The sequence below is a fragment of the Pongo abelii genome, chromosome 7, assembly GCF_028885655.2.
Source record: "Pongo abelii isolate AG06213 chromosome 7, NHGRI_mPonAbe1-v2.0_pri, whole genome shotgun sequence".
In the NCBI taxonomy this organism is placed as follows: Eukaryota; Metazoa; Chordata; class Mammalia; order Primates; family Hominidae; genus Pongo; species Pongo abelii.
The window spans coordinates 136004879-136028008 of NC_071992.2; the positions used below are offsets into that span (position 1 = coordinate 136004879).

Below are 23130 nucleotides of genomic sequence, written 5' to 3' on the forward strand. Positions count from 1 at the left end.
TCTCATCCAAACGAAAGTAAATTCAAAAATCAGAAGTGACAACAGCTACAGATGAGAAGGAATGAGCACAACTCCAGCATCATGAAGAAAGAGAATACTGTGACACACAAGCTCTCTTATCAGTGGGTCCTAACCTAAACGAAAACTTTGAAATGATGGATGAAGAATTCAAAATATGGATTGTAAGGAAGCCCAAAGAGACACAAGAGAAAGTTGAAAACCAACACAAAGAAACCAGAAAAACAATTCAGGAGATGAAAGACCAGATAGATGTATTTTTAAAAAAGCAACAAACAGAACTTCCGGAAATGAAAAATTCACTTAAAGCACTTCAAAACACAGGCGAAAACTTTAACAACATACTAGACCAAGCAGAAGAAAGAATTTCAGAGCTTGAAGACTGGTCTTTTGAATTTACCCAGTCAGAACTTTTTTTTTTTTTTAGACAGAGTCTCGCTCTTGTCCCCAGGCTGGAGTGAAGTGGCGCGATCTCAGCTCACTGCAACCTCCGCCTCCTGGGTTCAAGCGATTGTCCTGTCTCAGCCCCCCAAGTAGCTGGGACTACAGGCACGTGCCACCATGCCCGGCTAATTTTTTGTATTTTTAGTAGAGATGGGGTATCACCGTGTTAGACAGGATGGTCTCCATCTCCTAACCTCATGATCCACCCATCTCAGCCTCCCAAAGTGCTGGGATTACCAGTGTGAGCCACTGCACGCAGCCCCCAATTTTTTTTTTTTTAATAAACAAAGTCTTCAAGAAATATGGAATACATAAAGTGACCAAACCTGTAACTTACAGGCATTCCTGGGGCAGAAAAAAAAAAGTAGGAAGTTTAGAAAGCATATTTGAGGAAATAATTCAGCAAAATTTCCCCAATCTCATTACAGTGATAGATATCCAGACAAGAAATCCAGATAACAACTGGGAGATAATGATACAAGACAAACCTCACAAAAGCATATAGTGGCCAGACCACCCAAGGTCAACATAAAAGAACAAATCTTAAAAGCAGCTAGAAAGAAGTGTCAAATCACCTATAAAGGAAATCCCATCAGACTTCTCAGCAGAAACCTTACAAGCAGGAAGAGATTGGGGGTCTATTTTTTGTCTCTTTAAAGACAAAAATTGCCAGCCAAGAATTTTATATCCTGCCAAACCAAGCTTCATAAATGAAGGAAAAATAAAGTATTTCCCAGACAAGCAAAGCAAGGGGAATTCATCATCACTAGACCAGACCTATAATAAATGCTCAAAGGAGTTCTAAATAAAGAAATGAAAGGATGATGCTCACCAACATAAAAGCACATGCAAGCAGAAAGCTCACAGATCCTATAATTACACAATTAAGGCTCCAAGGCAACTACCCACAACACTATGACAGGAAGAAAACCTCACATTTCAATATTAACCTTGAACAGAAATGGCATAAATGTTCCACTTAAAAGATATAGAGTGGCCGGGTGCAGTGGCTCACGCCTGTAATCCTACCACTTTGGGAGACTGAGGGCAGACTGCCTGAGCTCCGGAGTTCGAGACTACCCTGGGCAACATGGTGAAAACTTGTCTCTACTAAAATACAAAAAATTAGCTGGGCGTGGTGGTGTGCACCTGTAGTCCCAGCTACACAGGAGGCTGAGGCAGAAGAACTGCTTGAACCTGAGAGGTGGAGGTTGCAGTGAGCTGAGATCACGCCACTGCACTCCAGCCTGGGCGACAGAGCGAGACTCCGTCTCTTAAAAAAAAAAAGATATAGAATGGCATGTTGGATAAAACACAAGACACTACCATCTATTGCCTAGAAGAGACCCCCTTAATGACAAAAGACACCTACAGACTCAAAGTAAAGGGATGGAAAAAGATATACTACGCAAATGAAAAATAAAAGCAAGCAGGAGTAGCCATTCTTTTTTATTTTTTTGAGACAGGTTCTCACTCTGTTGCCCAGGATGGAGTGCTGTGGTGCAACCTCGGCTCACTGCAACCTCCCCGTCCTGGGTTCAAGTAATTCTCCTGCCTCAGCCTCCTGAGTATCTGGGATTACAAGCATGTGCGACCACACCTGGCTAATTTTTGTATTTTTAGTAGAGACGAGATTCACCATGTTGGCCAGGCTGATCTTGTACTTCTGACTTCAAGCGATCTGCCCTCCTCGACCTCCGAAAGTGCTGGGATTACAGGAATAAGCCACTGTGCCCGGCCAGGAGTAGCCATTCTTACATCAGATAAAATAGACTTTAAACTGACAATAGTAAAGAAAGAAAGAAGCAAAATGAAAGGCATTATATACTGACAAAGTTTAAAACAAAACCAAGATTTAATTATATACACACCCAACACTGCAGCACCCAGATTCATAAAACAACACCTACACCTAAGAAGAGATTGACAGCAATGCGATAATAGTGGTGGACTTCAACACCCCACTGAAAACACTGGATAGGTCATTGAGGCAGAAAGTCAACAAAGAAACTCTGGACTTAAACTAGAATCTAGACCAAATGGACCTAACAGACATTTACAGATCATTCTATCCACAACTGCAGAATATACGTTTTTCTCATCTGAACATGGAATATTCCCCCAAATTGACCACATGCTTGGCCAAAATGCAAATCTCAATAAATTCAAAAAAATCGAAAATATCAAGTGTCTTCTCAGATCACAGTAGAATAAAATTACAAATCAATATCAAGAGGAACTCTCAAAACTACATGAGCAAATGGAAACTGAACAACTTGATCCTGAATGACTTTTGGCTAAGCAATAACATCAAGACAAATTTAAAAAAATGAATGAAAATAGAGATACAACATACCAAAACCTCTTGGATACAGCAAAAGCAATGCTAAGAGTAAAGTTTATTGCATTACATGCCTACATCAAAAAGACAGATCTCAAATTAACAACCTACTTTGGATTGAACAAAGAAAATGTAGTATATATACCCAATGGAGTACTATGCAGTCACAAAAAAGAACAAAATAGTCTTGTGCAGCAACATGACTGCAGTTGGAAGCCATTATCCTAAGTGAAATAACTTAGAAACAGACAATCAAATACCATATCCTCTCACTTGTAAGTGGGAACTAAACAATGGGAACACATGGACATAAAGAAGGAAATAATAGAAACTGGGAATTCCAAAAGAGGGGAGGCTAGGAGGAAAGTGAGGGTTAAAAAATTACCTATTGGGTACGACGGTTACTATTTGGGTAATGGGTACACTAGAAATCAAAACCCAACCATTAGGTAACATATCAATGTAACAAACCTGCAGACCTACCCACCCCTTGAATCTAAAATAAAATTTTAAAAGATACATAATATAAAATAATAATATTAATTAAAATACGGCTGGGTGTGGTGGCTCACGCTTGTAATCCCAGCAATTTGGGAGGCCAAGGTGGGCGGATCACCTGAGGTCAGGAGTTCGAGACCAGACTGGCCAACATGGTGAAACCCCGTCTCTACTAAAAATACAAAAATTAGCTGGGCATGGTGGTGGACACCTATAATCCCAATTACTCAGGAGGCTGAGGCAGGAGAATCACTTGAACCCAGGGGGCGGAGGTTGCAGTGAGCTGAGATCATGCCACTGCACTCCAGTCTGGGTAACAAGAGAGAGACTCCATCTCAAATAATAATAATAATAATAATAATAATACTTAAAATAAGAAAATACAGGAAAAGCACTTATGGTACCAAGAATGTACTAAGCACTCAATAAGTGAACATCAGAGCCAATATCATCATTATTGAAAAAGAAAGCTTGGATTTTCTAAAAAAAAAAAACCTATGGTTACCTTTCTTTAAAATTTTCCTTTTTTAAAAAGATAGAAGAAATAATAGCACAATTTAGCTACAAAATTAAACAGCACAATTACCTAATAAGTAGATTATTCTTTTCCAAATAGCATTGTGCTAAACCTATTCTTATAATACACTACCATTTCTATTTATGTAAAAAAAATACAAAGAAGTCTTAAGAGCTCAGTTTGCTGATAAGTTCCAAGTTAAAAGTTGATATACTTTCCATAACTTTCTAAATTCTAAATCAATCCCTCATTTCTTCAAGGCTACAATTATTTTCCCAACCCTTTCTTGCCATTCTTACTCCCCACCATCCTCTCTCAGATTTCTTAGACTTACAGAGGGTTAAATTTATATCTATATCCTCTTTGTACCTACATAATTTATACAATAATAGAAACTGGATTTATAGTAGGAGTTAAGATATTCACATCTTGCGAGGTAAGTAAAAATATGAGGAAGATGGATCCATTTTCAAGAAATATGCCAAAAGTTATAAAAATAACTTCTAAAATAATTATCTTGAAACCTCTCAAATTCAATAAGCTCCCTCTCTATACTTTTATAGATTCTATAATTGACCATATATTCCTCTTCTCCTGTTCTTTCACCTCATCAACTTACAGCTCTCTCTAGATTCAACCTGTCCAGGAAGGCTTTTCTGGCTTCCCCATCCTTAATTTGGGTTAATACTTCCAAGCACTTCCTTAGCAGGTTAATAAACCTAATGTCATAATAATTATCTTGTTAAAAATATTGTTCTTGGCCGGGCGCGATGGCACACACCTGTAATCCCAGCATTTTGGGAGGCTGAGGCGGGTGGATCATGAGGTCAGGAGATCGAGACCATCCTGGCTAACATGGTGAAACCCCGTCTCTACTAAAAATACAAAAAATTAGCCGGGCGTGGTGGCGGGTGCCTGTAATCCCAGCTACTCGGGAGGCTGAGGCAGAAGAATGGCGTGAACCTGGCAGGCGGAGCTTGCAGTGAGCCAAGATCACGCCACTGCACTCCAGCCTGGGGGACAGAGCGAGACTCCATCTCAAAAAAAAAAAAAAAAAAATTGATCTTTTGTATGTTTCTTTCACTATAGATTAAGCACCTGGAAAGATCATAAGTTACTCATCACAGTATCATCCAAACCTAGTATTAATGTCTATTAAATAAATGAACTTTAAGTGTCTTGACTTAGAGAAAGATAATTAAAAGGTGTCTACTATTTTCCAGTATTTTATATATTTACTATGACATATAGACTATTTATACACATACACTATTTATACCAAGCTTGTTCAACAAAGCCCAGAACAGCTATGAATGTTCATAAACAAATTCATAAACTTCCTTAAAATATTGTGAGTTGTTTTGCAATTTTTTTTTTTTTTTTAGCTCATCAGCAATCATTAGTGTTAGTGTATTTTATGTGTGGCCCAACATAAGCCTTCTTCCAATGTGGACCAGGGAAGCCAAAAGATTGGACATCCCTGATTTACACGGAGAAAATTTCTTTACAAAACCACATACTGACCTGATTAGTAAAACTGGTCCTAAAATCCCAATCTTGGATTTCTTTAAAAGCAGCAGAGATAATAACTTCCCCTTATATGCTCTTAGTCTTGTTACAAAGCAAATAGCTGAACTAAATTACACATTTGGCTTCTTGTCGTTACGGTGTTCCATGAGATTTGAACCTGGTGTTATTAGAAACTCCAGCATCATATGAATAAAATAGCTCATTAAAAAATTTCCATTTTAGTAGGATCCTCAGAGCTATTTTAATGCAACATACATGGTAAAAACAAACAAACAAAAAACGTCTAACAAAGCCCGACAGGACAAAAAAGGGACTTTATTAAATATTAAAAAAAATTGGAGGCCGGGCGTGGTGGCTCACACCTGTAATACCAGCACTTTGGGAGGCCAAAGAGGGCGGATCACAAGGTCAAGAGAAGGAGACCATCCTGGCCAACATGGTGAAACCCTGTCTCTACTAAAAAAATACAAAAATTAGCCAGGTGTGGCGGCTCGTGCTTATAATCTCAGCTACTCAGGAGGCCGAGGCAGGAGAATCACTTAAACCTGGGAGGCGGAGGTTGCAGCGAGCCGGGATTGTGCCACTGCACTCCAGCCTGGCAACAAAGTGAGATTCCATCTCAAAAAAAAAAAAAAAAAAAAAAAAAAAAAAAAATTGAAAATCAAATCCCCAAATCAAGCATCAGAGAGTAATTCAAAAAATAATGGTAAGTATGTGTTTTGGGTACATTTGGGGGCTTCCTACAAGCAGACCAACACAATTTAAAGGTTGACTGCAGCTGGGCTTGGTGGCTCATGCCTGTAATCCTAGCATTTTGAGAGGCCGAGGCAGGTGAATCACTTGAGGCCAGGAGTTCGAGACCAGCCTGGCCAACATGGTGAAACCTCATCTCTACTAAAAGTACAACAATTAGCTGGGTGTGGGGGTACGTGCCTATAGTCCCAGCTACTTGGGAGGCTGAGGCAGGAGAATCGCTTGAACCTGGGAGGTGGAGGTTGCAGTGCACCGAGATCACGCCAGTGTACTCCAGTCTGGGTGACAGAGCGAGATTCCGTCTCAAAAAAGAATAATAAATAAAGAGAATAAAAAATAAACGTTGATTGCTGAAAAAACTTTAACGTGGTCCTGAAATTAACAACTTTTAAGGGAAATAATGGGAAACATAGCCAGTTATACCATCCATCAGATAAAATTTCCCTGGGAACTACTTAGCCACCTATCTACTAAGTGAAATAAAACACTAGATGACTTATGTTAATTTAGTGCTACTAGTTTTAGTTACCAGTTATTAGTTTTATTATTCTAATGTAGTATTAAATTACATGAAAATCTGAGCCATTTGAACAAAACAATAATGAAAGAATAAAAAGCACATGCTTTCTAAAATTGGTATGCATAGACGAGCTTACTACTCATTAAAAAAGGTTGGACTATCATAACAAAGGCAACTAAAAGATAATCTTGGACTCCTATGTCCCTAATATGCCTTATTTTGGGAGAGACCAATGATCATAGAGCCTATCAGAGATGAAGTCAACAGTATTAAAAAATGGCAAGAAAAAATGAATTAATGTATTCTTTTAAAATGTTAATTTTTAAAGGAGTCTTTACGCTTAAATTATTTGAATGTTAAACTAAAGAGGCAATATTGTTTTCTTGATTTTCATTAAAAAGTCATCTTTTAATAAACATGCCTGTGCTTTTTTTTTTTTTTTTTTACTGTTGTAATGTTTTATTAAAAGTTTCATCAATTTGGCCAGGCGCAGTGGCTCATGCCTATAATCCCAGCACTTTGGGAGGCCGAGATGGGCGGATCACAAGGTCAGGAGATCGAAACCATCCTGGCTAACACAGTGAAACCCCGTCTCTACTAAAAATAGAAAAAAAAAATTAGCCGGGCGTAGTGGCGGGTACCTGTAGTCCCAGCTATTCGGGAGGCTGAGGCAGGAGAATGGCGTAAACCAGGGAGATGGAGCTTGCAGCGAGCCGAGATCGCGCCACTGCACTCCAGCCTGGGCGACTGAGACTCCGTCTCAAAAAAAAGTTTCATCAATTTGACTTATCCTAACACTTACTTGTGCCTTTGTATGTGCTGTTCCTTCTGTCTAGAACAATCTTCCTAGACTGGTCCTACTCATACTCTGGGAAAATCCTACTCATCTTTATGACTCAGTTTGAGGGTCACTACTTCTATACAAAACTTCCCTAAGTCTCTCCCTATGTCCTTCAAAGTAGACACTATAGCTGACCCTCTCTCTCTGTATGTGGGTTCCATATCCATGGATTCTGCATCTGTGAATTCCACCAACCTCAGATCAAAAATATTTGGGGAAGAAAAAGGAAGGTTGTGTCTGTACTGAACATGTATGGACTTTTCTCCTTGTCATTCTTTCTAAACAGTATAGTATTAACAATGATATATATGGCATTTACATTGTATTAGGTATTATAAGTAATCTAGAGATGATTTAAAAGTATATGAGAGAATGTGAATAGGTTATATGCAAATATTATACCATTTATATAAAGAACTTCAACATTTATAGATTTTGCTATCCAAAAAGGGGGTCCTGGAGCCAATCCCCCATGGATACTGAGAGATGACTACACTTTGCATTCCCCTAGGGAATCATATATACTTCCATTGTATCAATTATCACATGTGACTGCTGATTGCTTACTTGTCTGATTTCCCTATCAGGTTGTGTCCTTGATGGTGTAAAATCAGACTAATATAGAGCAGTTTTTTTAATGAATAAATAAAGTTCATTAAGACATCAACCATCTTTTCATTCCAGCTAACATGGGACACTCTCAAGCATAGCATATATTCTTAAAAACATTTGCTGATTGCTGGAATGATAACAAGTAAGATGAAATAATTTTTGAAGCAGGACATCCAATTGCTATTTGCTAAATAAATGAATAAAGACACAATGGTAAAGAAAAGAAAAAAGAAAAAGGTCAGATGAATCAAGGAACAAGTTAATCCCAATCGATAACTCTTTTCTAGGTATCATTAGGTGAACAAAAAATAAATCAATATAAATAAAATTGTGCTGTCAGGTTTTATCAAGTTTTAGCTGGCTACCCCAAATTTGATGTACTACTCTCTCCACACTACAAGAGGTTCGAAGAACATTTAAAAACTAATCTTGTTTTTTATCCACCGATTATTCTAATAAATCGTGTTTACATGCCTCTATCTCTAGAAATGTCAAGTACTGTGGACAGTCATCAAGTACGATGATTTTTATAGACTAAATATTTATTCAGAAACAAAATACCATTGGGTAGTTTTGTAATATTCATTAAGAAAATTATCTAAGACAACTGTTGTAGAAGATTAAAAAATAAAAGTACCTCACCTTATTTTTCCTGTTGTCATTGTACTTGATTAAGTCTAAAATAAACGTTAAGACTTCTTTAGGACAAAGATTATGAACATCTCTTAATAAAGCCATTGCAACTGGCATAGTCTACAAAAGAAAAAAAGAACTTTTAAAAGCACAGAACCTAACTTTTTGTTACTACAATTCATTGAACTATAAATAGAAAAGGGTTACTCTTGGGCTGACATAGATATCTGGATGGAGCCTAACACCTCCACACCCCAACCCCTCCCACTGACAACATATCTCAAAGCATTCTAACATAAGAGAAGAGCTGGGCAGGAAACTAAGGGAAGAGTTGCATGACTGCACATCACTCTGTAGGCTATGTGCCTTGGCCCTCATTTGCTGGAGGAAATATATGTGATGTAAATTATATAAATTCACTTCTATGTGATACAGTGGAAAAGGCATAGATTTTAGAATTACTTCTGTGTGATACAGTGGAAAATGTACAGATTTTAGCATTAGATGGACCATTATTCAACTCCTAAGCTCCACTACCTTCTGTGCTAGGTGCCTTTAGCTTGTTGCCTATTGAGTAGGAGCCTCATTTCCTCACAACCATTTTCAGGAATAAACGATATAAGTAGGTGGAGCCAACCTTCAGTCTTAGAACAAATTGATTCTCCCAACACCTAATCCTCAGGAACACCCAATCCTCAATCTAAGGACAAAATGGTAAATTATCTGAAATGCAGCCTAATTTTTCTCTTTCCAAATTTTCACAGGCAACATTTTTAAGAATGTAGAAACATGACTTACACACACTGGTTAACTCTATCAGTAAAACAAAGCTAATTAAATGCTAGGCAGGACTACAGATGCATAGACATCTTAGTCTTTAGCATGTGGGGAGATATGGACTAACCCCTCTTCTTACTCAAAGTAACTATACCCTCTAAAATGAAGGTCAGAAAGGAGAATGGCTCATTTTCTTGCTTGAAGAAGCAGAGATAACAAGAGCAACAACAGTCAGTTTTAGTACTATAGGAACAACTGAGGGAAAGACGCTTTTGCACAGAAATACCTATCTTACGCCTTTTCTGACCTTTGAGGCTCAGGTTTCATTTAGGCACCAATCTCTCTCTCCTGTCCACTAGAAGTATTATCAGAAAGGTGAATTGGTATAAAACCATTGACTTTCCAATTTTTTTGACAGTAGCTAACAGGAAAAAATATATTTTATAACACAACCTAACACACACACACACACACACACACACACACACTTTAGATGCAATGTATACAAATTTAAAAGTGAACCCCAAACGCCTTATATTGAATACTACCTATTCTGTTTTATTTAAAAAAAATAAAAATAGAAATAAAAACTACACTGATTTCATGATCCCTTCACTAATGTTTCATAACTCCAATTTGAAACACTGACCTAAGCTACATGAAAGCACCGTGGCATCATGAGACAGATATATCAGGCAGACACAGAAATTAACTTGCTTCTATATCACAAATTCGTGAAATGGTAATACAGAGCAGCTCATAAAAACAAAATAACAGGATGCCATAGACTTCTTTGATCACACCATTATTACCTTTCCCAAAACCTGGATCATCCTGAATCTGCCTGCTGATTAGATTTACTATAAATACATCCTGGCTTCCACTCTCAAAAGGCACCCCAATGCTGCTGTGCAACCTACTTCTTTTCCACTGTAAATAAACTTCAACGTGCCTAACATTCCCCTCAACATCTATCTTTTCACTTGTTTTTAATCTACATTCCACCTGCCTCAAAAAAAGGAATGTTCTTATCTTTTCTAAAATTTACTTCCTTACTGTGCCCCACCCTCTAACACTTCCAGAACTTGCTCAGCCTTCTCTATTTACTTTCTCCCACCTGAGTATTCCATCTCTGCCTCTTCACTGGCTCTTTTCCCTGTGTCACACATGCCTCAAGTTTGTTCTTCCCCTGTACATAACAAACCCAAGAAGTCCTTTTCTCAACCTTGCTTCATCCTCAACATAGTATCCGTTCTTATATCTTTGACTAAAATCATGAAAGAATAGGCTTCATTAGTTCTCTCTACTTCAACTTCACTCCTCCTTTCTAGTTCAATCTAGTTAATCTGATCTCTGCCTTCATTATTATGAAATTACTAAAAAAAAACTCTATGTATGATATCCAAATAGCCCAAATGCTGACCATCCTGTCATTCTCATATCCTTTCCTAAAACAGTGACTCTAACCACCATTTTCTAAAAATTCCACTTATAGAAAACTTAATATAAGTGTAGTATAAAACACTTTACATACTTGATCTTAATTCCAAAAAAGATAAATTTTAAACTGAGGTGTAGAAGGTTAAGAAACTTATGCATGTGCAAACTGCTAGTGAGTAGTGGACTGGGACTAAAACTAGAGCTCTATGCTGTGCTGTCTCTGACTCAGATGTGCTGTCCACATTCTAGGACTGCCAACAGAAGGGCTTACTCACTTCTCCATCCCCCAGGTAACCAACCAAAAAGGCAAATTAAACATTTCTGTACACTTTAATATTAATGTGGCCAATGAGTCACTTGCACACAGATCACAAAATCAATAATCACTTAATCAAAGTTTGGGAAAATGTTTAAAAGTAAAAAAGAGGCCGGGCGCGGTGGCTCACACCTGTAATCCCAGCACTTTGGGAGGCCGAGGTGGGCAGATCACGAGGTCAGGAGATCGAAACCATCCTGGCTAACACGGTGAAAGCCCATCTCTACTAAAAATACAAAAAATTAGCCAGGCGTGGTGGTGGGCGCCTGTAGTCCCAGCTACTCGGGAGGCTGAGGCAGAAGAATGGCATGAACCCGGGAGGGAGAGCTTGCAGTGAGTGGAGCTTGTGCCACTGCATTCCAGCCTGGGCGACAGAGTGAGACTCCGTCTCAAAAAAAAAAGAATAGAGGCAAAGAAAGTAAACATATCTATTATTTGAACAGTCTCCATCTTAAACTGAAATATATAAAAACCATGAGAAAATTAGAAAGTAAACTGTACCTTCTGTAGAAAATAGCTTTGAAAGCTCATAAAGTTGTTTGTTTTCACAATGTTTGGACAACTCTTACAACAAAACATCCTAGTGAAGAGTGACTTCATGGCTGGTGGTCCTGTCCATGTGCTCACCATTGAATTTGCAATCTGCAAAATAATTAGAAAACAAAGTAATTTCCATTACCAATGCAAACATACTTTTAAATAAAACAGCTTCTTAAAAGTTATCAATACTACAACTAGATTGGTTTTTCAACAACTTCACTTCTCAGAAATTTATAACAATTTAGCATTTTATCACCATTTCCAAGAAACTATACAAACTCACCCTGCAAAAAAATTATTTTTCCAGCCAGGCGTGGTGGCTCACACCTGTAATCCCAGTACTTTAGGAAGCCGAGGTGGGTGAGTCACCTGAGGTCAGGAGTTCAAGACCAGCCTGGCCAACATGGTGAAACCCCATCTATACAAAAATACAAAATAAATTAGCCGGGCATGATGGCGGGTGCCTGTAATCCCAGCTACTTGGGAGGCTGATGTGGGAGAATTGCTTGACTGAGGAGGGGGTAGGGGAGGATGCAGTGAGCCAAGATGGCACCATCGCACCCCACCCTGGGTGACAGACTCTCTCCAAAAAAAAAATTATTTTTCCTCTTTTTTTTTTGGAGATGGAGTCTCATTCTATCGCTCAGGCTATGGTGCAATCATGGCTCACTGCAACCTCTGCCTCCCGGGCTCCAGAGATTCTCCTGCCTCAGCCTCCTGAGTAGCTGGGACTACAGGTGCACACAACCACACCTCGCTAATTTTTGTATTTTTGGTAGAGGTGGGGTTTCATCATGTAGGCCAGGTTGGTCTTGAACTACTGACCTCAAGTGATCCGCCTGCCTCGGACTCCCAAAGTGTTAGGATTACAGGCGTGAGCCACTGCACTCGGCCGAAAAAATTCTTACATATACTTATAATTATTTTCTACAAGTTAATTTCTAAATAGCAGTATTAAGTTTTAGAAAAATATGTATGCAAAAGATTTATATTTTGAATAGTCCGTCTTTATTCGTTTAGACAGATATAATTCTAATATTTTAACCTTATGAGACAGAAACATCATCATGAATTTTAAATAAGGTTTTTCAATCTACCCTAACTGAACCAGAAGCCAAATATGTGCTACTATTTAAGGCTGTAAGCATGCTTTTCAAAAGCATATCTTGCTTTACCCTATGTCTTGCTATTGATATTTTTAGGGTATATAAAAATCATGCCCAAAAAAAAGAAATTATGATTAAACAACATATTCTACAATTTTATAGACCTGCTAAGATTTTAGCATACAGGGATCACAAAGATCTTTATAGAAACAATGAAATTATATCCTCTGCAGATGGTTTTGTCAAAGAAAATCACTGCTTTCTCATATATCTGAGAACATAGGAATTCAACTACTCACTTATTATCCTTAAAAATAAATCAAAACCATTATTAACTTGTTGAAATATAGGACAAATGGATTTAACAGTGAGGAAGGCAAGAGTCACTAAATGGAAAATGAACCTATTATCAAGTTTTTAAAAAATACCTGGAAAACATTATTTCTGGCCAAAATTTTGTCTGCATGTTTCTGATTTTCATTTGTTCTACCTTCAGATAATTTGCATCTAAAGAAACATATTTGGTTTTCTTAATTAACTTTTCTAGAATATTATAGTCTACCATTTTAGTTACTTATCACTAATACCGATTTATAAACTCAAATCAACGTGAATAATTATTACAGTGGGATAATTAAGATTAATCAATCAATCAAGTAGAGTGGAGCATGGTGGCACATGCCTGTAATCCCAGCTGTGATGGGGGCTGAGGCAGGAGTATCACTTAGGCTCAAGAGTTCAAGACCAGCCTGAGCAACATTGTGAGATCTTGTCTTTATTTAAAAAAACAAAATACACACACCCACACACACACACACACAGAGAGAGAGATTTCATGTACTACAATGTAAAACACCACTCAAACCAAGGAATTGCTCACCAAATATATTCTTCGCTTTAAAAATGTGGTTGGTTGACAATTCAACAAAATGGTGAAAATTCTCTTTGATTTTTAAAATCTAACTTTTCATTTTGACAATTATAAAATTATTCTGCATATCTATTTTCAGGTCAAAACATGTTTCTTTCAAAACAGTCCTATTAATTTAAAAGCATTTTGGCAAAAGCTTTCAAAGAATCAGCTACCAAGTAAATTTAAAGACTAGGTGAATTTTAATTTATTTTCAGAGACACAAAAATATATACAATAGTCATTTCCTTTATGCTATATATAATCTCACCTTTGCAAGACAGAAGCAAGCTGACATTCTTACTCTGTAGAAACACTGCTCTTGTTCTAATATATCAGTGAGTGCAAGCCGAGACGCTGGAGTAGGGAATTTTTCCAAAGCCAAAATGGATTCCTGCTGTGCAACAACATCTCTCTCATAGCGGAGCTGATACTGCCACATAAAATCAGCTTGCTCAAATTCTACCTTCCTCAATACTGACATATCTGGGTCTATCCTTATCCACAGCAAAGGGGAATCAGCACTGCAAGAAAATATCATTCTCTTTTTAATTTAATTTTTAAACTTATAATCTATATATTTAGAAAATAAATACAAAGCATTTATTAACCAGGTTTCCTTTTAGATGTAGTATTCAAGACTGCCTGGAGTTTTACTGTATTCATTTTTTTAAACTGCACTGACAAATTTCTCATTATGTTTAACACATGTCAACTTTCTCACAATGTCTGATCTATATTAATCTTGCTAAAAAGATATTCAAAAATAAGAAAATATTAATTGTCTTTTACAAAGGACACTGAATCTCTCATTTCCCATCTGAAATTATTTTGGTGATTTTGATTTGTGATTATATGAGGCGAAAAAAAGAATGAGACGAATTTCTTAATTTGTTTAGCTGACTTAAGACTTCTAAAAAATACTAGACTCATGATCGCCTTTTTCAAACAGCAAGTTCTGAAATCATAATTTGGAGGTATATCACAAATTTATTTTCACGTATTTCTCAAAGTAACAAACACAGTTTAAAAAATCTAGTCTATGTCGACACCTTCATCAAAAGAACACCACCTGTAATATTAATTCAAATTCAGCAAATATTATTGCGTGCTTACTACAGGCAGCGTACTTGCTATGGAAAAATCAAAATTAACACTGATCTCAGCCAGGTGCAATCGCTCATGTCTGTAACCCCAGCACTTTGGGAGGTTGAGGCGGGTGGATCACTTGAGGTCAGGAGTTCAAGACCAGCCTGGCCAACATGGCAAAACCCCATCTCTACTAACAATACAAAAATTAGCCAGGCATGGTGGCATGCAGCCAGGTATGCAGTGAGCCAAGATGGTGCTACTGCACTCCAGCCTGGGCAACCAAGCAAGACTCTGTCTCAAAAAAAAATTAACACTGATCTTGAAGGGCAAACGAACATAATCTGTATATAAACAGTAGTGATAATCTGGCAATCAAGTAAGTAAATAATTACAGAGGTTTTATAAAAAATATACAGGTACAGAATGGGCAAAATTAGAAAGTTTAAGCTGTATCATATTTAAAAGTAAAACAATGTCAATCAATAAATATTACCACATAAAGTTTAGAACAGTGGTTTTTAAATTGTTTTGCAAGCATAGGGAGACTTAAGGCACCCAAGACCTTTGTTCTAAGGACAAAGAATCAATATCACCTGGGAGCTCATGAGAAATGCAAACTATCAGGACTCACTAGTGTAGTACTAGATCAGAAACTGCATTTTGGGAAGGTCCCCAACTGATTCACATGCACGTTATAGTCTGAGCACTGCTCTAGAGGCCACAAAGAGAGATCAAGAAAGCTGCCTAGTCAAAGTTGTGCCCACCCCTCAACCATAATGCATTTCCTCTTAATTTCACCTAGGCCCCGGCAGACTTACTTTTATCTCTTTGATTAGTTATGATTTTACATAAACTGTTTTAACATAGGGTTTCTATTAAATTAAAAAAGTGTTAAAGCACTCATCTGGAGGACAGTTACACACTTTTACATATGCATAACAAAGTAGATGAGAATGCAGAAAGTATTATAACCTTATAGTTAAGTTAACTAACTCACTCCATTGCAGAAAGATCCATGTCAACTTCTTCTCCGTTCATCAGTGGGATTTTTTTCTTTTTATTCCTACATTTAAGAAAAAGTAGGTTGGAAAATTGTGAGATTTCTAATTCTGAATGGAGATTAACAGCAGCTAAAGTTCAAATAAAGGATTTCACACAACATTGAAAGCTATCCTTAGGAAAAATGGCTATCAAATGTAATAAAATTTAAATAGAACAAAGTCTTTTTATTTTAAAGCTGGTGGGAATGAAGTAAACACCAAATTATTTTCCTGATCAAATGTTAACAAGAAGCATGAATATATAATAAAATGTCAACCTAAAACATATATTCCAAGAACTGATAGCTGCAATTTTGTATAGAAAAGGGTATGTATCAATAAAGAAAACCCTTAAATAGAAAAAGGATCACGCTTGAAATGGGATACGAATAATTCTGAGCTGTCAGCTGCATATATGCAAGAATCTGTCGTATATGAATTAACTAATAAAATATCTTAAGAGTATTGATCAATATGTAGAACCAATTAATACACACAAGGTTCAAGATAAGCAAAAACAAAAGCAACAGTTTTTATGTTAACTGGGGAAGGGCAAATAAAAACAGAAACGGAGAAAAGTTTTCCTGTGTTCCTCATACCAAAGAATACTCCAAATGACATTCTGTTATTGCAGAGAAAAAAACCTGAGAATAGCAATCAAATGTTACCAATTTCCAAGGTGGATAGGACAAAAAGAAGTAAGAATCTCACTCTGATTTAAGAAAGAATTTTCTCAGTGTAAGAATGACTGTAAGAGGATTTCAGAATCAAGTTCTTTAAAAGACTTCAAAGTCAACAGACACCCTCATCTATCTGAGTGAACTAAACACAGTCATGAGTATAATAAAACTTCTGTTCCTGAAAGTTCGTATTTCTCCAACAAAGCACAGATATGTTCTCATCTCTCACTGTTCAGAGTACATACTAATTGTTGTGTTAAATAAGGGGTAAATGAAGAATATATTAAAGAAAAGTGGCAATTTGCCTTTGAAATACATCAAGAATGTTGTGAAGGGGCATGCTGATATAGAGAAAAAAGAAAAAAAGACATAGTAAGCAAGACGCAGAGGCTTTTCATGATATATTCAGCTCTTTCCCTTCAATCACCATTTTTCTAATATTTCCTGTAGGTATTAATCCAACAAGACTAATAAGAATGAACCTATTTGTCTTGAATTTTTTTCTAGTACCAAAAACTAAAACTTCCATTCTAGCTGCTCGGCCTCTACCTTCCAACAAAATGAAGATTCTTAACACTAAATGTTAAAAATTCTTATAAAAATGTCATCAAGAAGGCAAGCAAACAAAGAATGTTTGGTAATACTAACTGGAAGTAAAACGAGGAAAAAAAGATACCTGATAACATGTTCTCTTCCTAAAAAATTAGGTATACATAGGCCAGGCATGGTGGCTCACGCCTGTAATCCCAGCATTTTGGGGGGCCGAGGTGGGCGGATCATCTGAGGTCAGGCTAACATGGTGAAACCCTGTCTCTACTAAAAATACAAAAAGTAGTGGGGCGTGGTGGCAGGCACCTGTAATCCCTGCTACTCAGAAGGCTGACACAGGAGAATTGCTTGAAATGGGAGGCGGAGGTTGCAATGAGCTGAGATCGTGTCACTGCACTCCAGCCTGGGTGACAGAGCAAGAAAAAAATTAGGTGCACCTAAAACCACAAAAACCCTAGAAGAAAACCTAGGCAATACCATTCAGGACATAGGCATGGGCAAAAACTTTAGGACTAAACACCAAAAGCATTGGCAACAAAAGTCAAACTTGACAAATGGGATCTAATTAAACTAAAGAGCTTCTGCATAGTTAAAGAAGCTACCATCAGAGTGAACAGGCAACCTACAGAATTGGAAAAATTTTTGCAATCTATCCATCTGACAAAGGGCTGATATCCAGAATCTACAAGGAACTTAAACAAACTTACAAGAAAAAAACAACTCCATCAAAAAGTGGGTTAAGGATATGAACAGGCACTTCTCAAAAGAAGACATTTATGCAGCAACAAACATATGAAAAAAAGCTCATCATCACTGGTCATTAGAGAAATGCAAATCAAAACCACAATGAGATACCATCTCAAGCCAGTTAGAACGGCAATCATTAAAAAGTTAGGAAACAACACATGCTGGAGAGGATGTGGAGAAACAGGAATGCTTTTACACTGTTGGTGGAAGTGTATATCAGTTCAACCATTGTGGAAGACAGTGCGGCAATTCCTCAAGGATCTAGAACCAGAAATACTATTTGACTCAGAAATCCCATTACTGGGTATTACCCAAAGGATTATAAATCATTCTCCTATAAAGACACATGCACATGTATGTTTATTGCAGCACTGTTCACAATAGCAAAGACTTGGAACCAACCCAAATGCCCATCAATGATAAACTGGATAAAGAAAATGTGGCACATATACACCATAGAATACTATGCAGCCATAAAAAAGAATGAGTTCATGTCCTTTGCAGGGAAATGGATGAAGCTGGAAACCATCATTCTCAGCAAACTAACACAGGAACAGAAAACCAAACACTGCATGTTCTCACTCATAAGTGGGAGTTGAACAATGAGAACACATGGACACAGGGAGGGGAACATCACACACCAGGGCCTGTCAGGAGGTGGGGGGCTAGGGGAAGGAGAGCATTAGGAGAAGTACCTAATGTGGATGATGGGTTGATGCGCGCAGCAAACCACCATGGCACATGTAGACCTAGGTAACAAACCTGCATGTTCTGCACATGTATCCCACAACTTAAAGTATAATTAAAAAAAAATTAGGTATACAAGAGAATTTTTATTTTGGCATTTTAGTCTGTGAGACTTGTAGTTTAACTTTCAATTTATAGTTATTATGTAATGCCTACCTTCTACTTTTGGAATGGCAGGGTATATCATGTTTAAGGCTGTTTTCTTCAATTTGCAGTGTATGATTGAAGGATCCATCTAACTCCTGCACTGTCACTTTAAGTGGTCCCTTTTAAAAAAAACATACTGTTCAGAGATGTGATTTAAAAAATACCAATATGTATGCTTATGTGTACAGAGATATATAAATCAAGATATAAAATATTACACAAAATGAGTATCTGGAGACCTAGATAGGCAATTGGTGCCAAAGAGGGCAACTGAAAGATTCTGAGTCCCCTGAAATCTCTGTACTTCCTCTTCCCTTCTTTGACAAAGTCAATGTTTTCTCAATTTATCCACTTCAAACAAAATCTCATTAATTTCTAAGTAGTAACCCATCCCTAAGTCCCTCTTCTATTGAAACTGAGGAGATAGCAGTACAAAGGCCATTTTGGAAAAAGACTTACCACATATTTCTGAGTTCCAGGAGACGTATAGTCCTGTTTTATTTCCAATTCCAAGACATTTCGTTTTCTATTAAATGCAAAACTTCCATAAAATTTTACCACTCCACTCTGATCTCTGAAGAATTGTAAAGGAAAGTTTACATACTGAAACGAATATGTACTAAACAAAATAAGTTATCCATCATGGTATTAATAATTTTCAAGTGCATTCCCACCAGTTCAAAGTTTGAGAGCATACTCTACAGTAAACCAGGTGGCAAAGTATTCAAAGTACTTGTGAAAAATGCTTTCCCAGATTTAAATAAAATTTCTGAAACACTGATAAATTTGTGTTTTGAAAGAAGCAGAACCACTATACAAGGTTATTAACAGCGTTTTAAAGTGAAAAATGCAAAAATTGCAAAATTCCAAGATACCAACTTGTGCCAACCCCTAACCACATCCACAAGTCACTAAACTACTGCACCTCACAAGTAATCCTACAGGCCTGTCTGGTAGATTACTTACCTATCCTACCATCAAACCAATTTTTTTACTCACATATTCTTTACTCACTAGAAAGTACTTTAAAATATGCCAAACTTTACAAATATAAACATATATGTGTATGCACCTTACCGTCTAGTAGGCATCTTAGATGAAACAATCCACAGTTCATCGTTATTTCTACCATTGTTTAGAAATATAAACAGTTCACACTTCCTTGAGTCCCCCTCAAACCTCTCTTCTTCCATCTTCCCCTTGCACACATACCTTATTCCCTTCCCCACTTTGTTGAACTGCTATTGAAAAGGATACACCCACTGCTTTATTAATGGCTGAATATCTTTGCCAGAGACATTTGAAATGGATTTCAAAAACCCAGATGTGGAAACCAACATCTGACTCCACATATGTGACTGGAACTTCTGAGATGAAGCAGTACTAGCCAGACTTAGCAGTTTATTGAAAACCTGTAAGGATAAAATCATTTAGTAAGTTCATATAACAGATTCTTTTCAATTATATAGAATACTCACTTTGCACTATAACTTTATTGTAGTCAATTATAGAAGACACTAATTTCTCTACTTATTACACAGATTATTCTAAAGACTACCAGCAATAGAAATATGCAAAGATATAAGCAGCCAGAATACAAAACCATTCTTCATACAAACATTATTGAATGTTAATGATGTACTGAATAATATTAAGAATTATAGTAAGAATAATATATAATACCTATAATTTATTGTGCTATGAGTTTATATAGAAACTAGAAATTAAGAAGCTAATGATACTCATCAGCATTTATACCACTCCAAAGCTTGAGTGGCTCTTAATGGACCATCTCTCTTTTAAGGTTTCTGTTCTTCATTCTAAAGGCCAGGTGCGGTGGCTCATGCCTGTAATCCTAGCACTTTGAGAGACCAAGGTAAGCGGATAGCTTGAGCCCAGGAGTTTGAGACCAGACTGGGCAACTCAGTGAAACCCCATTTCTACAAACAATACAAAAATTAGTCAGGCATGATGGTGCATGCTTATAGTCCCAGCAACTCAGGAGCCTGAGAGAGATGAGAGGATCCCTTGAGCCTGGGAGGTCAAGGCTGCAGTGAGCCGTGACTGCAGCACTGCACTCCAGCCTGGGTGACAGAGTGAGACCCTATCTCAAAAAAAACCAAAACAAACCAAAAAAAGGCAAGGTGAAGGACAGAAAGATTAAAGAAACTGAACTTTACAGCAAACTTAAAATGCTTTAAAAAAAAGTATTATTTTTTACCTGCCTCTAAGAATGTTAACAATGAAAAAAAATGGCTGAACATTTGGTTTCCATTCTCAACTACTAAATCAGAACTATTTACTCTGAAACTTGCTTAAAATACATGGCAAAATTTAGCAAAAGCAAAAATAAACATCTTTTATATTGGTTTACGTTTTTCTATTGAAAACAGTTTAAAGTGGCATTTCATCCTTAATACAATGCAGAACACAAATTCATATGTATAAATATGTTTTACTTTCATCCCCACAATTCTAGTTTTTTTTTCTTTTGAGACAGTTTCACTCTGTCGCCCAGGCTGGTACGAAGTGGCACAATCATAGCTCACTGCAGCGTCAACCTCCTGGACTCAAGCAATCTTCCTGCCTCCACCTCCCAAGAAGGTGGGACGACAGAATCATGCCACTATGCCTGACTTAGCAATAAAAATTTTTTTGAGATGGGGGTCTTACTATACTGCCCAGGCTGGTCCCGAACCCCTGGCCTCAAGCAATCATCCCACCTCAGCCTCCCAAAATGCTGGGATTATAGGTATGAGATACCATGCCCAGCCACCACATTCTAATTATATCTTCATAAAATTCCTGTGCAAAGTTGTTCTGGTATTGATACCCATTCTACATCTGAGGAAATGCAAATATAAAGCACAGGTTACTTAGTGGGCAAACTAAACTATAAATCCAGATGTCCTGACTCCTATCCTACAGAAACATACTCAGATTATACACATACAGATCTTTATTTACAATTGTTAAGTTCTTAACCTTAATACTTACTTGTAGCATAAATTCCATACTGATCCTATTTTCAATCAATCTCATCACAAGGTGGGCTTTACACTGAAACATAGTGTAGTATTCCCAGGACAGTGTATGTGGATGCTTTATTGAAAAGTGTAGATGGGAAGCTGGACTAAAAAAAATAAACACATTTACCTAATACAGCAAATTTGACCATTAAATAAACAATAAATTTCATGACCACATCAAGAAAATACCCAAAAAACCTCACGGGAATATATAAGCAATTTCCTTAGTACTAATAAACATCTAAAAATAAACTTAACTAGAAGAAAATTATGAAGTTTTACTTAAGGACATAAAGGAAAATCTGAATAAATGGAAACAAACACCAAGCTCCTAGATAGGAAGATACAATACTGTAAATACTTCCATTCTCCCCAAATCCATCAATACAATCAATGCAATTCCAATCAATATCCCAACATTGAAGCATGCACTAAAATATATTAAAGATTGATTATATATGTAAAACAAAAACCATTATAAAAGTACTAAAAGAAATGAAGGAAAAAATTTTCACTTTATAATTTTGGGATGGGAAAAATTTTCCTAAGAAAAAATATAAAATCTGGAAGACATAAAGACCACAATGACTACGTAAAAATTAAAACATTTTGACATAATGAAAAGGATCATAAGTAAATTTAGAGAAAGATACAGTCTAGAAAATACTTACGACATACATGAATATTTAATTTGTTTACAAATTATCACTAGACCAAATAATGCTATGGTGAATATCTTTTTACACATGTGCAAATATTTCTGTATGATAAATGCCTAAAAGAATTTCTTTCTTTTTTTTTTTTTGAGATAGAGTCTCACTCTTGTCCCCAGGCTGGAGTGCAGTGGCACAATCTCGGCTCACTGCAACCTCCACCTCCCAGGTTCAAGTGATTCTCTTGCCTCAGCCTCCCAAGTAGTTGGGACCAGGCACCCACCACCACGCCTGGCTAATTTTTGTATTTTTTGGTAGAGATGTGGTTTTGCCATGTTGGCCAGGCTGGTCTCAAACTCCTGAACTCTGGTGATCCACCTGCCCAGCCTCCCGAAGTGCTGGGATTACAGGTGTGAGCCCCCGCGCTGGGCCTACAGGTGTGAGCCCCCGCGCTGGGCCAGAAGAACTTCTACGTGATCACATACCTAGAAGAATTGCTGGATCTAAAAATTACCCATTCTACAATTCTGATTAGTATCACACTAAATTACCTGCCAGAAACACTGTATCAAACTACACTCTCACAGTGTACGAGTGGTGCTATAGTTTGTTTGAATGATGGTGCCCCCTCCAAAATTCATGTTGAAACT

The 23130-nt window shown here is 37.1% G+C and overlaps 1 protein-coding gene across 5 annotated transcripts in view; it reads right to left on the reverse strand.

The window, feature by feature from the left end:
* The window catches only part of TAF2 (TATA-box binding protein associated factor 2), a 102998-nt gene that overhangs the window by 39773 nt on the left and 40095 nt on the right, over window positions 1-23130 (reverse strand). For all 5 annotated transcript variants that reach the window (XM_054518793.2, XM_054518792.2, XM_054518795.2 and 2 more), the window contains 8 exons: window positions 21796-21931; window positions 20056-20210; window positions 19258-19372; window positions 18808-18917; window positions 15886-15951; window positions 14068-14320; window positions 11742-11882; window positions 8717-8827 (listed from right to left, as the gene is read on the reverse strand). In XM_054518793.2, coding sequence (XP_054374768.2) covers window positions 8717-8827; window positions 11742-11882; window positions 14068-14320; window positions 15886-15951; window positions 18808-18917; window positions 19258-19372; window positions 20056-20210; window positions 21796-21931 — 1087 coding nt within the window. The remainder of the gene's footprint in view (window positions 1-8716; window positions 8828-11741; window positions 11883-14067; window positions 14321-15885; window positions 15952-18807; window positions 18918-19257; window positions 19373-20055; window positions 20211-21795; window positions 21932-23130) is intronic.